Source organism: Branchiostoma belcheri, unplaced genomic scaffold (assembly GCF_001625305.1).
Source record: "Branchiostoma belcheri isolate BF01 breed outbred unplaced genomic scaffold, Haploidv18h27 scaffold9, whole genome shotgun sequence".
Classification (NCBI taxonomy): Eukaryota; Metazoa; Chordata; class Leptocardii; order Amphioxiformes; family Branchiostomatidae; genus Branchiostoma; species Branchiostoma belcheri.
In genome coordinates this window covers 1326551-1341257 of record NW_017804575.1, presented here as the reverse complement: position 1 = coordinate 1341257, position 14707 = coordinate 1326551, and the positions used below count along the sequence as shown (strand labels likewise).

Sequence of the window (14707 nt, the reverse complement as noted above, 5' to 3'; positions counted from 1 at the left end):
AACAACGACGATTTTAGCTAAAATCTTCTGCATGTGCTGCCACATATACATACGCCAACGGTTCAAACAATATTAGTGCATGTCTAAGTAGTGTGGAGTGTTTACGGAACAGTTTCAAGTAGTTCTGTATTTCACTCTAATTCGACCAAGACGACATGCTCTAATATTTTCCACTCACTCTGAGCTCTGTTTACAAATACTAGGCTTTCTCAGTGACGAAAAAAGAGCAGAGCCCCGGACAGGACCAAGTGTTATCGGGACGTATACAGGTCATTCTGTAATCGCTTGAATACCAACGCACCCCTATATCAAATAATCAGATTGTCAACATTTGTAAAGCTCTGTTTGTTCAGCATGCCACATCGATGCTATACGTACATACACTTCTGACGAATCCACATCTTGTGATTTATTCTTCATTGAGTACATACCGTTACTCCTTCATAGAGAAGGACCAGACAAGTGTTTTGTGTTTGGAAAGGGATGCTATGTTTGTGACTCCGTATACAGGTAAGTATAACAGACTTACAGTGTTCGGTAATACTAGTAGGTATAGTCAGGGACAAGGGGGAGGGGGGCGATAGTACAGGAACAATATGTACATGTCTAAAAAGTTTTCATTGACATCATAATAGTTATCATACTAGTATGAATCTCGGCGACGGGGTGTTGGCGGGTAAATTGATTAAATTTTAAGCATGCATTATGTTGGCATGTTTAACTGACGTACACTGCAATTCAACATGGCGGATATGAAATGTATATTTGCTAACACCTTGTCAACAAACTCTTACTAGTAACTTGTAGCAAACAGCGCGAGTAACGTAATTATAACATAAACGTAAAAGACATAAGTCTGTGTCTTTGGCGTTCTTTTTCACAGTTGTGGATTAGCTATGTTATTATGTTTATATAAACAGTCCATTATGGGTCGTTTAAATTTTAAACACCATACTATCGGTGCCTAGCACCCATGTACTCAGTCAGGCATGCCATGTCAGGTCACCTATTCTTGAACAATGAGTGGGACAATGAAGCCAAACATACCAAAAAGTGTACTGTCTAAAAGTGTCGACGTATATACAAGTGTGTGACAATTTAATCTATTTACATCAAAACCAAATCCCGAACTCAAATTTGAACAAATGGTTTATTTGACGAATGTGTCCTTTGAAATCACATGCTCTGAGAATATTAGGTACATGTGTCACGCTTTTCTTTTCTATATTTTTGCATTCTTTTTGTTCTGTTTCCATGGCCCACAGACCTGCTGTCATCAACTGTTAGCGAGAGGACCACCGCAACTTATGCAGCTGCAGTTTCTACAGGTATGCATGGCGGCGCTCTTAGCTGTCTGCCAAGCCGTGCTGAGTTGGTCAATGTTCGCCAAAACATAAAAATTTTCACCACATACACTTGAAGTGTTTGGAATCCTCATATCTAAGATATAGCATATTTGTGAACTTTAATGAATGCTGCATGAGGGATATATACAAATTTAAACTGTTGGCTTTTATGCGTAATTTATGGTTCTGTGCATTATCCTCTTGAGTTTTTGTTTACAAAGAACTACTGGTATTCTTGAATAGCAAAGTTCTTTGGTCAGAACCATTTATTTTTCACGAGCTGACGTTTCAATGACCGTCTGTCATCTTCATCAGGGCAATTCTGACTGGTTTACTGTGCACTGACGCTAGATGAACCATGTAACACCTTTAGTGCACTATGCACCAAGTAACATCTAGCGTCAGTGCACAGTAAACCAGTCAGAATTGCCCTGATGAAGATGACAGACAGTCATCGAAACGTCGGCTCGTGAAAAATAAATGGTTGTGACTAAAGAACTTTGCTATTCATTCGTTTACCAACCTGATGAAATTATTTACGGATACTGGTATTCTTGTTTACTGTACTTGTAGGTGTGCTTATTGGAATCGGAGTAGCAGTCCCTGTTCTAACTATCATGGTGCTAGCTGCTGTCATCTTGATGCTCAGACGGTAAGAACTACAGAAGTTCAGTGCACAAACTACATGCACTTGTTATATGTGACCATTCAAGGTCTCCGATTTGGCATATATTAAAAGGATTCGTCGTTCTTTTGTTCTTATTGTGTTTACCTCTTTTTGTATGTTGTAAAACAGACAACCAAGGCGGATGGAGAACGAAGCGGAAACGGAAATGACGCAACACTACCTTCCACAGAGATGACCAAGTTCATTCAAAATGACAAGAATAAGTTTACAAAGACTTCATAAATGATAAAACAGACGCCTTTGAAATAAGAAAAGCACTGGCGAAATCAGACATACTTGCACGAAAGAAACCAATGATGTGAAAAAGGCCCGTACCCAAAACCGTTCATTTTCCCATTCCCATGATGCATTGCGCGCAAGGGGGTAAAAATTCCCAGGTTGCATAGCGCCATGTGATCTGAATTATGTGGTGTTTTTACAGTCGTTGATAACAGAAACTAAAATGATGAAGGTTGCTGCCTTTATATACCACAATATCTTTTGAATTATTCTGAACAATATACTTGTATCTCCTTTTCTATTAAAAGACGGTATAGTGTTACCACTGTTGCAAACCACATGTCCCATGTTAAAAAAGAACACAAAAATTTTATTCTCTATTTTTTGTCAGATTCGACCCATAGTAAGTCAATAAATGTTGGCTGTTGAGCATAAAATGCCACAACACCTCAAAACACGCAGAAAAACAGGTTGTTGCAATCTGGGCTGAGATTTTACCCCCAGTCGCAATGCATCCTGGGAATGGGAAAATGGTGAATGTTTGCGACGTGCCTCCGGCAAAATTTGTTGATCGCCAGAAGGTTTCCCAAATCGCAGTGCCAAGCGTTTTTTATCGATTGCAAATATTTTCCTCATGTCTGAAGCCGACTAAAGACTTAACCAGCTTGTGGGATTTCCGGCTCAAATGTGTCACTTTCAAGGCGTATAATGGATTAATGAATAAAACAATGCTCTTATAAGTATCCTGTAGTGGTTTATGGATTGATTTTATGGTGCTTGACTTGTTTTTGTTTATTTGTTTATTTGCACATGCATAGTATTACACAAACTAGTTGTTTTCAGTTTAAGGTAAGGGATTGAACATAAGACATAAACAGTGGATAACGTTTAAATATAATATAGAGCTATACTTCAAGGAATCTGGAATACTTCAAGGCTTCTGGAACGTACATGTATGAAATCCTCGGCTCCTTGAATTCTCACATGTCGACCTCCTGGCTCCCCGACCAAATTCTGAGACATTTGACCTCTGTCATTCTGTCTGTCAATCTTCCCCCACCCAAGTGCTGTCAACCTACTCTGTTCGCGCTCGGACAAACAGATGCACAAACCTACTTAGTTGATTTTATTTTGCTTTATTTATTGAAATATTTAGTGCAATACACGCGGAACAGAGGCAGCTGTTGCTGTTGTTGTGTCCCGCACATAGAAACGAATACTGGACAGACAATACTCATTTTCACTTGAGACTAGTCGGAAAAGTCGTGTAAAGTGCCCCAAGAGCACAAGATCGGTGGCAGGACTCGAACCCGGGACCTCTTGATTCCGAGTCGCGCACGCTGCCGTTGCGCCACACGACCCCACCAGGTTGGTGGTGAAGATCGTTACCTCTCTATTATATGCCCTTTTTTGTTCGCTACCTCCACCATATAATAGAAAGGTAACGATCTTCCCCACCAACATCTGCTTGGAGAGTAGCACAAACATGAAACCACGGCTCAGCCACCCAAAACAATACGCCCTTACCTGGAAGTAATGCGATAGGAAAGATCCATGTTAGGGCACAGCGTGAACAACAACGGTCATTCTTTGTAGAACGTGACTTTACCATGGTCATGTTTTCGTGACACAGATGGACATCTTTTGTACATGTCTTCGGTATGTTAATCTGAAGAGTGGTGTGGTATTGTTCTCTGTCAGACACCTGTAGTCGTTGGATCGAGAAGCCTTCGGGCGACAAAAACTTACAATACTTTTACAAGCATCTATGGTCAGATCTGTAAATACGTGTACTGGAAAGGCGACAAGACGTCAGCAGTGGTGACGAGATTGCTGTGTTGTGAAGCGTCAAAGTCAAGGTACAGATTCTATTGTTTGCTGCTATGTGGTGAAGTTGGCAAACAGTTCCCTCGGTGGGTAAGGTACACGTAGACTAGCGCGACCTGGGCGTCCATTTTGGCGTGCTCATTCAATAGACCGGACTATCCACCCTCCAGGCACGTACAGAGCCGCCATGGACGTGGTTAATGGCTCCGCCGACTCCGTATTTGACGAAGCCGACCTCGCCGTCCCAACCATCGGGACAGTGGAGCTGATCGCCCGGCAGGACGACTACAGAGGCACGCTGGAGGTGACCGTGGTGCGGGCCCGTCTGAACAAGGACGCCGTGCGCAGGGTACGGGGGAAGTCGACGCGGACAACACTGCGGACAAGAACTCAGGCCAGTGTCCGAAGTCACGGGAGCTGTGACCCTTATGTCACAGTGGAACTTGGAGAGGACATTTTCACGACTAAAGTCGCCAGGCAAACCTACACCCCCATGTTCAACGACAAGTTCCTGTTCCAGCTAAGAAAAACCTCATATGCTTCAGTATTGCATGTAAGTACAGATCTTTATCTTAAATGTGTTAACAATATGGCACTTGTTGTAGTGTATTTACTCAAAGGACTGCTGCAATATTGAGAGGCGAAATAGAGTCTTTGTTAACCGTTGACTTGAAAAATTCCTTCCATAACGTTAACATAATTGAAGATAAACTGATCAGTAAGACTATATTTCACCAACCTAAGTTTGTCCTTGTCTGCGAGGAAGTGAAGTGAAAACAAAGCAAAACAGTGAAGTGTTGTTACCACTCAGATAGGATTACACCCGCTGGCGATATATGTCCTCTACAACTTTCTTTGCAAAAATAACAGGTGTCAGTTTAAAAAGAAAACATGTCAAATACTATTACTGTTTAAGCTGTAATCGTGTTAGTATACGTATAGTTTTGTCGTCGTACGTGGCCTCCTATCAAACTATACTAGTAATCCGCCAAAAAGCAACTGGATATGATTTTCGAAACGGTCAGACGTTTCAGCTAGTATCCACTAGCTTTCGTCAGTGACTGAGAGACCAGAGGAGAAATGCAGGTTTATAAGCACAAACTATTGATTGATATTCAAATAAAGTGAATACATTTTTTGGGGAAGTCGAAAAGTCAGACAAGTCAAGACAAGATAATGCAAACTAGTCAGAACGCTCTTGTTATACAGAACAGGAGTTTAAGTGTTGTCTGTCCTCGGGGCTGGGAGCGCCAAAAAACAAGTGCCGGAGAGATCTACCCGTAGCCCCCTTCCCTATTGAGGGTGGGGTTGTACATATATTGCCTCTTTATTAACTATACTAGTAATCGTACTAGTACGACATAGTACGACTATCCTAGTATTTTTTAACTATACTAGTAATCGTGTTGAGTTGAGTTGTTCGAGCATTGACTGACCGAGTTAGAAGTTGCTAGACCGGGTCGTTAATGTCATAATGACTTGCGGAGAAAGTCTGGAATTTCATTATCTTGTAGTGGCAACTGATCCCACGATAATTATGCTTACCGAAGGAAAACAGATTATTTATGCTCTGTTTCCTCTTCTTCTTCTCTAAACCAATAAGGTCAATGACCTGAACCAGACGTCTGTCACCATGGTGACTAGTGTTGGGTAACATCATGTTGGAATTTTATAGCAGGAGGACTTAAGACTCCTATCACCGTATATGTGAATGTGTTTGGGTAATAATTAACAGACCAGACCATATGCGAAGGTCATATAAAGTTTTGGCTTGGAACGGCCTACCTGCCACAGTTAGAGTGGCCACGTCTTACCTGTTGTTTAAGAAGGTTCTGAAACAACACTGCTGACCTCTGACCTCCTGACCTTGGCCTGGCTTAACGACACTGATTTACGGTTAACGATTTTGTTTTGACGCTTGGTTGTTTTGTAACTTTATGTATTGTTTAATGTGCTGGTTTCATTGTTTTCATGTGTAACTTGTTGTCACGTGCCGGGCATTCCTGAAAAGCAGTGTTTTAAATAGCACTGAGGTCTCTACCCTGTATAAATAAAACAGAAATAAATAAATAAAAGTTCAGTAGCGCTAAAACATGTTTTGTTTGGAAAATGTCTGGTGGCATACTGTGGTTGCTAAAACAAGAATGCACGTACTTCTTGTTGCAGGTCAACGTTAGAAACTTCAGAACGTTCAAAAAGGACAAGCTGATAGGAGCGGTAACGCTGCATGTGGGCGAACTGGATCTGGGGACAGTACAACAATTCGACCTGAAAGTAGTGAGTGTTATTTTTTCAGTGAATGAATGAAGACCTTTATTGTACACACATACCCACTGGGTTAAGTACAGGTCACAAAAAAGGATGAAATATAGATAACGTTACATATATACATCGCCAAGTAGCGCTAGCTACAATCAAGTAAATTCGGTTTCTTCTCGTTTCTTAGTAATGGCAAAAATGTAAGAACAGTTATGTTTCAATATAGAAGGTTTGTCTAAGCTCATTAGAAATATAAAATTTATCTGTACAGCTTAGATGTATAAAGAAGGGGAAAATAGATTGTATCAGATTATAAAGATCTACTCGCTCTTTGTGGTATAGTTTACATTCTTATGTTTCTCATCTTCAATTCTTCCTAGATCACAGTACCGACATATTCGTTGTTCTAGGGGAGTGCGATTATTTTTTCAGTGTACTACAGGCTAACCGCTGTCACGTGATATTACGGATATTGGCCCAATCAAGCACGTCGACAGAACGTACTGCGCCTGCGCGAATCCCAAACCCGGGACCTCTGGGCTCCGAGTCGAGTACTCTGCCGCTATGCCACACGACCCCACTCGTTCCGTGTTGCTCTGTACACCTGCTACCGCGCCGCGTGCCTGCGAAGGCTGGTAATATCAGCTATAAAGATATTAGCCTTGTCATATTCAACAGAGGTAGAAAGACCTATAGTTTTACCTTTTTAGGCCGTATTAATGTGAAGTCACCCAAACCGCGATTCGGGTAACTCACATTCCTCACATCTGGTCCACGTGCCATACATTCCTTTTAAAACGTGCCCGATCACGATTCTCAGAAACTACATTCATTGTTGTTTGATGAAAACACGCTAGGTAGCGTGTCATTATTGTCAGAGGTCAACGACCTGCTTGCTGGTGCCCCCCTCCCAGCGTATCTCGGCCGAATTCCGACGTAGTCCCGCCAGAGGCGGTGAAGCTCGTCCTAGAACGGACACATTATTTGACCATTACTACTCTTTAAGTTGCTGACACGTAAAATTTGGTATTGCATATAAATAAAGAAATAACACCCCGTAATCCATGACCAAGTGAAGTTACATTGAAATCACATTGCGTTCAGACGCAAATCGCGATGCAGGAAAACCGATTCAAAACCACCTCTAGAAGTGGCTTGGGATCGAGGCGCTTTCAATGTGATTTGGAGCGTTCAGATGGAGCCACTTGAAACCGGCTTCGGGGTAAACCACATGTAAAGCGCCTTGGGTGACTTCACATAAACACGGCCTTATACACTGTCAGCTTACAATTGTAGTCTCGGTGCGCAGTTGTGTGCATGTGTGTGACTGAGAATAGCCTTCTTCTGGCGGCTGGGCTGCTATAGAAATTAGGGGCGGCTAACGGGTACTACTAAGAAAACACCTGCTGTAGAGATTGAAGAAATGCTTACTACTGCTAGTTTTTGCAAGGAAAAGTAACTTCACACGACGAAACTATAACTGTTGGCAAAAACCCGGTACACCATGGGGAATATATGAACGTTCCATGTAGTTCACATTTTCGCTTACAACTGCAAAGTAGACGCTATAGCTACACGATAACAATCTTTAAATTGAAGGCCAAGAAGGGCAAGCTAAGGGCGAACGTTATCTATAGTTTGCAGAGAAGGCGGCAGGAAATTTTGAATTTTGAATCCCTCTGAAACGCTATTTCCAGCATTTTGTAACCAACCGTTATTTGTTATTTCTGACTGTGCAATATGAGGTTTTTTAAAGATTTATGCCTGATGAATTATTTACTCCATTTTTACATCCAATTTATCCCATCACTTTTGTTTCCTTGGCAAACTGACAACGTAATAGAATTAATAAACATGACTAAAGTTGTCTACATAAACAGAATGGTCGTGGACTTTTGTTGCAACTTTTCAACAGAATTACCATGTGTCAAAAGCTCTGCACAAAAGTTGTTTTCAAAGCACAGATTCACATTAACCTCCAGCTTTTTCACTTCTCTATGGCTGACAATGTATCTTCTTTGCGTATCTAACATTTCACAACCTATTTTTCCACTTGTTTACTATATGTGTGCATGTATGTGTGTGTGTGTGTGTGTGTGTGTGTGTGTGTGTGTGTGTGTGTGTGTGTGTGTGGTAAAATGAATTCAGCAGTTGAAAGACGAGACAATGCCACTACCTTCTTCAATGAAACTGAAGAAGGTAGGAAAAACATTAATTGTCACGCACACGTACTCACTCTCAGACACTCCCAGTTGAACCATCGACCTACCCCTGCACAAGCATTCCCTCGCGTGAGGCATATGGTATTGTAGTTTAGCTTTCTGTCAGAAAGTCTGATTGTACAAGCATAATGCCAAATATTTCCTCAATTAGCTAGTGATGAGTGACTTTTCACAGCTGTGAGCTCCAATATTTCCTGACGAGAACGTGAGTCAGCGGGTGTAATCTTGCATTGTTGGATTTCTGACACTCGTAAACATGATTATGTTCACCGAAGGAAAACATATTGTTTTTGCTCAGTTTCTTGCTCAGTTTCTTCTCCAGTGACCTCTGTCCTGACCAATGACATGATTTGTTGACGTCTGTCACCATGGTGACTGGTGTTGGGTTACATAATGTTGCAATTTCATAGTCTGCTCTGCTCCTGTTACCATATACTAGTAGTACATGTATGTGAATGTGTTTGAGTAAGAATTAACAGAGCAGACCATGTCCGAAGGCAAATTTGCTTTGCAAATGTTACTTTTCTAGTTTTAGATATTGCTTTCTTTGTTACATGACAAACTATTCACGGTTAGTAGTTAAACTATGATGAGCACGGCTGATTTTGACTAGTCTTCAAGCAAAATTTGAGATTTAAAAAATATAAGTATTCTCTGGCTGCAACGGTTTCTTTGACACATTTTCCATATTTCAATATTCCATCCCAATATAGCACGTCGGCAGAACATACTGCGCCTGCGCGAAACTCTGATTTTTCACGGTTTTCGCTGGATCTTTGGTCAACTTTGCATCAAAATTTTGCCTGTTGCAGAGGATATCCTTTCCAACACAACATTTGGAAACTACAGACGGGATGTCAACCTTATATACGCGAATACACCCTTATATGAGACGTTCTGCCGAGGTGCTATGCATAATACATTACGGGCTTCGCACAGGCGCAGTACGTTCTGTCGACATTCTGGCCAATCAGAAGCAATCGAAATAGTTTAACCAGCCAAGAGATGGAATATACATGTATCTCATAGCCTGTACCAGGCTTCAGGAGGCGGTTAAAAAGAGTAGAAATTGGCCAAGTAGAGGGATAACATGCCAGAGGAACCGGGTGCGGCAAATTGTACTCTATAGCGGATCAACTCTTGGCCGATTTCTATTCTCCAGCCGCCTCCCGAAGCCTGGTAGAGGCTACATATTTCAACGAGTATCTTGGCAATCAATGAGCACCCTACAAATTTGTATCTACCGTTTCATATTGCAGCCGAGAACCGATATAACTGCCTCGGGTACACGTACACAGAGTAAAGATGAAATTCCACAAGACGCCGATCCAAACACCAATAGAATGGATGAAACTGACTCGCTGGTGTCAGCAATGGTGAGAGACCATAGTAACAAAATTTATCATGAAAGTTCATCTGTGTTGGTAGTAATCATAGTAAAAGGTTGAACTTTATTCCAACACACAATATGTACAGGGATCAAATTTTCAGCGACCACTGTCGCCTTCATCAGGATAATAATAACTTAATAGAGATGGTGGACGATATAAACTCCCTGGCACTTTTGATCAATTACTTACGTCACGTATCAGTAAAATCTCGTGTGAATAAGGTCACGTGTTTGTAAACCGTAATTCTCGCGAGATCACGTTGTGAAGTGATTGGTCATTAATTATCCTGATGAAGGCGACAGTGGTCGCTGAAAATTTCATCCCTGTACATATTGTGTGTTGGAATAAAGTTCAACCTTTTACTATAGTAACAAAATTTATTTCTTCTGCTTGGGAAAGAAATTAGACCAATGCTTTCGTTGGTCACAATAACCACAAGACCAGGTATTTTGTAAAGACATTTTGCAATTGATCTATCAACTTTGAAATCTGACTCACACAGTTTCCTAGTTGTTGTTTTTTTTATAAAACGTAAAATTCACATTGGAGGTACTATATACTAGTACTTTCTCTTCTTTGAATGTTACAAGTAATGATTTTTGCATTAACCACAAAATTTGCATTTTTGCAGGGTGCGCTTAGCACGGGGTCAAAATGGTCCATTTCGCAGGTAAGGCCATGCTGATTTGATTATATGGATGACATCCTCCGGGAACCCCAAAACTGATGCGCGCGTGCGAATAAAAAAAGTTTTGCAAAAAAAAAGTTGTTTTCATTATGAAATCTACGTGGTCATGAGGGTTGAACAAATGGGACAGAATATGGTTTGGCGAATTATCTAGTCTTCAAGTTCATTTCTTTACAATTTCGTCTTTTTTCGTTTGATTTTGGCATTCTACGACATTGGTATAGTTTTTATTAATTTTTTTTGTAACTTATGGTATATTTTTTCTCATTTTGTATGTATTACATTACACCACACGCATTACATTACAGTATGGTTGAAAACTTTTTTTTTTGGAAACGGCCGAAAATTCATGCGCGCGCGGATGTCATCCATATAATCAAATCAACATGGCCTAATTGAGTTTCTCTACTTCGTTACCACATTCATTCTTTAGTCCTGTCCGCTGTTATGTGAATCTACGTACCACACACAATTACATATAATTAATTCACAAAATTAACATAAAAGGACCAAAATGTTGTTATCCATATATTGCCTTCATCTTGAAAACATACTCCCTTCCGACCCACTCAGACTCAGCGCAAATGACACCTCATTATGCACTTTACTTCTTACAGGTAGCCCCTCCCTCCCATACGTATATATACCCTACTAGCTGCCGTATCTTTGATATTGTGTTCAACTATATTCATCACTCTGGAAGATTTGACCAATCTCATTAACGCTATAGGTATTGGTGCGCCAGCCACTTTCATTTTATGTTTATGTTATATTTTATGTCATCCTATGTTTACATTTGTATTATGTTTTATGAGCAGCGGATTCACACAAGCACAACAAGTGCTTCCTATCTAATGCTCAAAAATCCATGTGAATAAAATAAAATTTAAAGAAGACTGGCGATGAAAACATACATTGCCATGGCGACGGTGGTTGCTGTTAGGGTTATTGTTTGCATGGCACTGCCATCATTTCATGATTTTGAGGAAGACTTGGTACTTGGACTTTGGACTTTGGTTAAGTCTAGACAGATACAGTACACTCCTCCCCTGAGTGCATAGTGAACGAGCCCCGGGGTCAGAGAATGTAGGGCCATCTGGGGCAGACAGGTCTTCGGGGTTCCAGGAATGTGGGCATGGATGTGGGTCAGAGAAATGCCTGTGGATATTCCGCATGCCTGTGGACAAAATGCCTGTACAATTCCTAGAATTCTTGCGAATTGCACACAATACTGTACCATTAGGCTCCTCCCTGAGACGCCGCCAAAAAAATAAATCAATATCATTGAAGTTTCACCTTCCGTCCACCCACACAGTCGAGCAAGGCTAAGGACCTACACACTGCCGCCTTGAGAGGAGACATCGGGAGGATCAACAAATTCCTGGAAGCCGGACATGACGTCAATGAGATGAAATCGATGCGACTGTTTCCATATAACGTAAGTGTTTTGAATAGATAGTAAAATGTTGAACTTTATTCCAACACAAGGATTACACATAGAGATCAAATTTTCAACTAGAAAGGTAACATTTGCAAAGCAAATGCATAATGTTTACCATTGCACATGGTCTGCTCTGTTAGTTCTTACTCACATACATTAATATATATATATGGTCAGACAGGAGTCTAAATGCCTCCTACTATAAAATTGCAGCATTATGTAACCCAACACCAGTTACCATGGTGACAGACGTCAACAAATCATGTCATTGGTCAGGTCAGAGGTTAGTGTTTGGAACAGAAGAAGAAGAAACGTAGCAAAAACAATATGCTTTCCTCTCGGTAAACATCAGGATAATCAATGACTACTAGTAATCACTTAGAAACGTAATCTCGCGAGAGTTACGGTTACAGACACGTGACCTCATCACACGAGACTTTATGGATACGCGAGAATACGCGAGATTACGTTTAGAAGTGATTGGTCATTGATTATCCTGATGAAGGCCACAGTAGTGGTTGAAAATTTGATCTCTGTGTAATCCTTGTGTCGGAGTGAAGTTCAACATTTTACTATGATTACTACCAACACAGATGAATTTTCATGATTGTTTTCAATTTATAGATGTTGATACATAGCGATTCATCTGTTCCATACCACAAATAACAACAGATTAGAGTGACTCAAAACGTCCGGAAATAAATTCCATAATTTATCCAGTAGTAGAGATTGAATTGAATGTCTCTTACCTGGATGTCTAAAAACTTAATCAATGTAACTGTTACAGCAAATTAGGTGATCGCAGCAGCTGCAGAATGCTCTCGAGACTAACGTCGGGGATTTTGAGTCCCAATAAAATCATCAATAGAATTCTAGCTTTGATTTTCATATTACCTCCTTTGCAGACGTCGGATGTTGTCAAAGAACATCAGTTTGAGGACGTGACGCCATTGCACTGCGCGGTGGTTGCTGGGAACGCCAAGATTGTGTCCCGTTTGCTGCGGGCCGGCGCCGACACACTTGTGCGCAGTAAGGTAAGTTGATAGCCTGGTATCCAGTCTTACGTGATTGGGGGTATTGGGGTGTCCGGGCAGGTTGTGCCTTCGGGGGCTCTAATAGCTTCCCCCGCCCAGTGCAACAGGCCTTCCCGGTAGGAGTGTTACGCTAATAAGAGACAGTATGCTAGAGGGCTAATCAATCTCTCGTGAAATGCACACCGGGAAACCTATGTCAGGCGGGCGGGACAGAGCTCTTGTGGCCTCGACCACGATCAGACTAGATACCAGGCTAGTAAGTTGATGGTCCGGCGTTGAGTTAAATCCTTGAGCTGCTACATGCAAGCCTGGGTACCAAACCTTTGGTCGGCTTGGCGGTGATTTTTCTGCCCCGGCCTTTACCACGCACAGGCGAGCCACTTGACCAAAAGTCACCAATGGGTCAAAAGTATCTGGTAGACGATGTCGGCCCTCTTCGCGGTTAAGTGAATGGTGATAGGCCCTGATGTAAATAGCCTCCTCTACCACACTCAGGAAATAGTCTTTACCGCGACGGGGGCCGACATCGTCTACCAGATACCTTTGACCCAGTGTTGACGTCACACTTCAAAGAAGCCACGTGACAAGCCTCACTGGGTCAGTATACTGAGGAAGACCAGAGTGACTGGTCGAAAGCTCTAGATGAGAGAACTTTTTGTGTTGGATGTAAAGTTTTAACTCTAATCAAGTCAAAAGTATTATTGAGTAGTATTTATTGCACAACGATTGTAACAGGTACTATTATATACTAGTAGCACTCGGTGCGCACAATACGCGTTCGAATTATATTGGAACATTTGGAAGCCCAGGCGGTAGACGTCAACAACCCTGGGCCGTACCGCTAGTTATCACACGGGCCGGAACACCCGTATCGAACGTAATCGCGGCCCAGGTATGGCATTATGCGCTATATACAATTATACATTGTTTTTACAATGGTGTGAATGATAAATGGTTTGGTGTTTTGGAATTCTATACAGATACCCGAAATATACATGTAAAAGAAATAAAAATAAGTGGAACCTACTGTATATAGTCTGTAATTCTATTATTGACTATTACATCTTATTTTGCTATATCTAAAGGATCTCCAGTCGCCGCTGCACATGGCCACGTGGTTCGGCCACGGTGAGATCCTGGAACTCTTACTGCTGAAGTATGAAGTTCAGTACCAACAACAAATGAAGCAACAAGGAGTCAACGGTCCTCTGACTACAACTACAGCCAGACTTCTCAGCTGGGTGGACCCAACCATTCGGAAAGATCTGGTAAACGGTGTTTTTATAGTTATTTTCTGATTGCCTTCGTCAGAAGGCTCTGAAATCGTTTTGCTATATATAGTGTGGGAGACTATGTGGCATAAATCTCGAAGGCATCTCGATGTTCATGATGTTTGGCAGGCAGGTTACCGTTGGCGAGACCAAGGTTAAGTTCGAAAATGGGCTTCGTGGGGGGTCCCTACGCTACTTCAGTAGACCTTTTGTTTTTCTTGTTGTTTTCTTGTGACTATAGTGTTGGCCATATCAATGAAACCAGGCTAAGTTTTTGCAACAATTAAGCATAAAAAGGAAGGAGTGGAAAGAATGTTGGAT

At 41.5% G+C, this 14707-nt stretch overlaps 1 protein-coding gene across 1 annotated transcript in view; it reads left to right on the top strand.

Annotated features, from left to right (window-relative positions):
* Positions 1-3711: 3711 nt before the first annotated feature.
* The window catches only part of LOC109487590 (kinase D-interacting substrate of 220 kDa-like), a 68519-nt gene continuing 57523 nt past the window's right edge, over positions 3712-14707 (top strand). Inside the window, exons 1-6 of the mRNA XM_019791596.1 lie at positions 3712-4633; positions 6247-6357; positions 9821-9937; positions 11956-12078; positions 12987-13115; positions 14201-14383. Of these exons, the coding sequence (XP_019647155.1) occupies positions 4268-4633; positions 6247-6357; positions 9821-9937; positions 11956-12078; positions 12987-13115; positions 14201-14383 (1029 nt within the window). The 5' untranslated portion in view covers positions 3712-4267. The remainder of the gene's footprint in view (positions 4634-6246; positions 6358-9820; positions 9938-11955; positions 12079-12986; positions 13116-14200; positions 14384-14707) is intronic.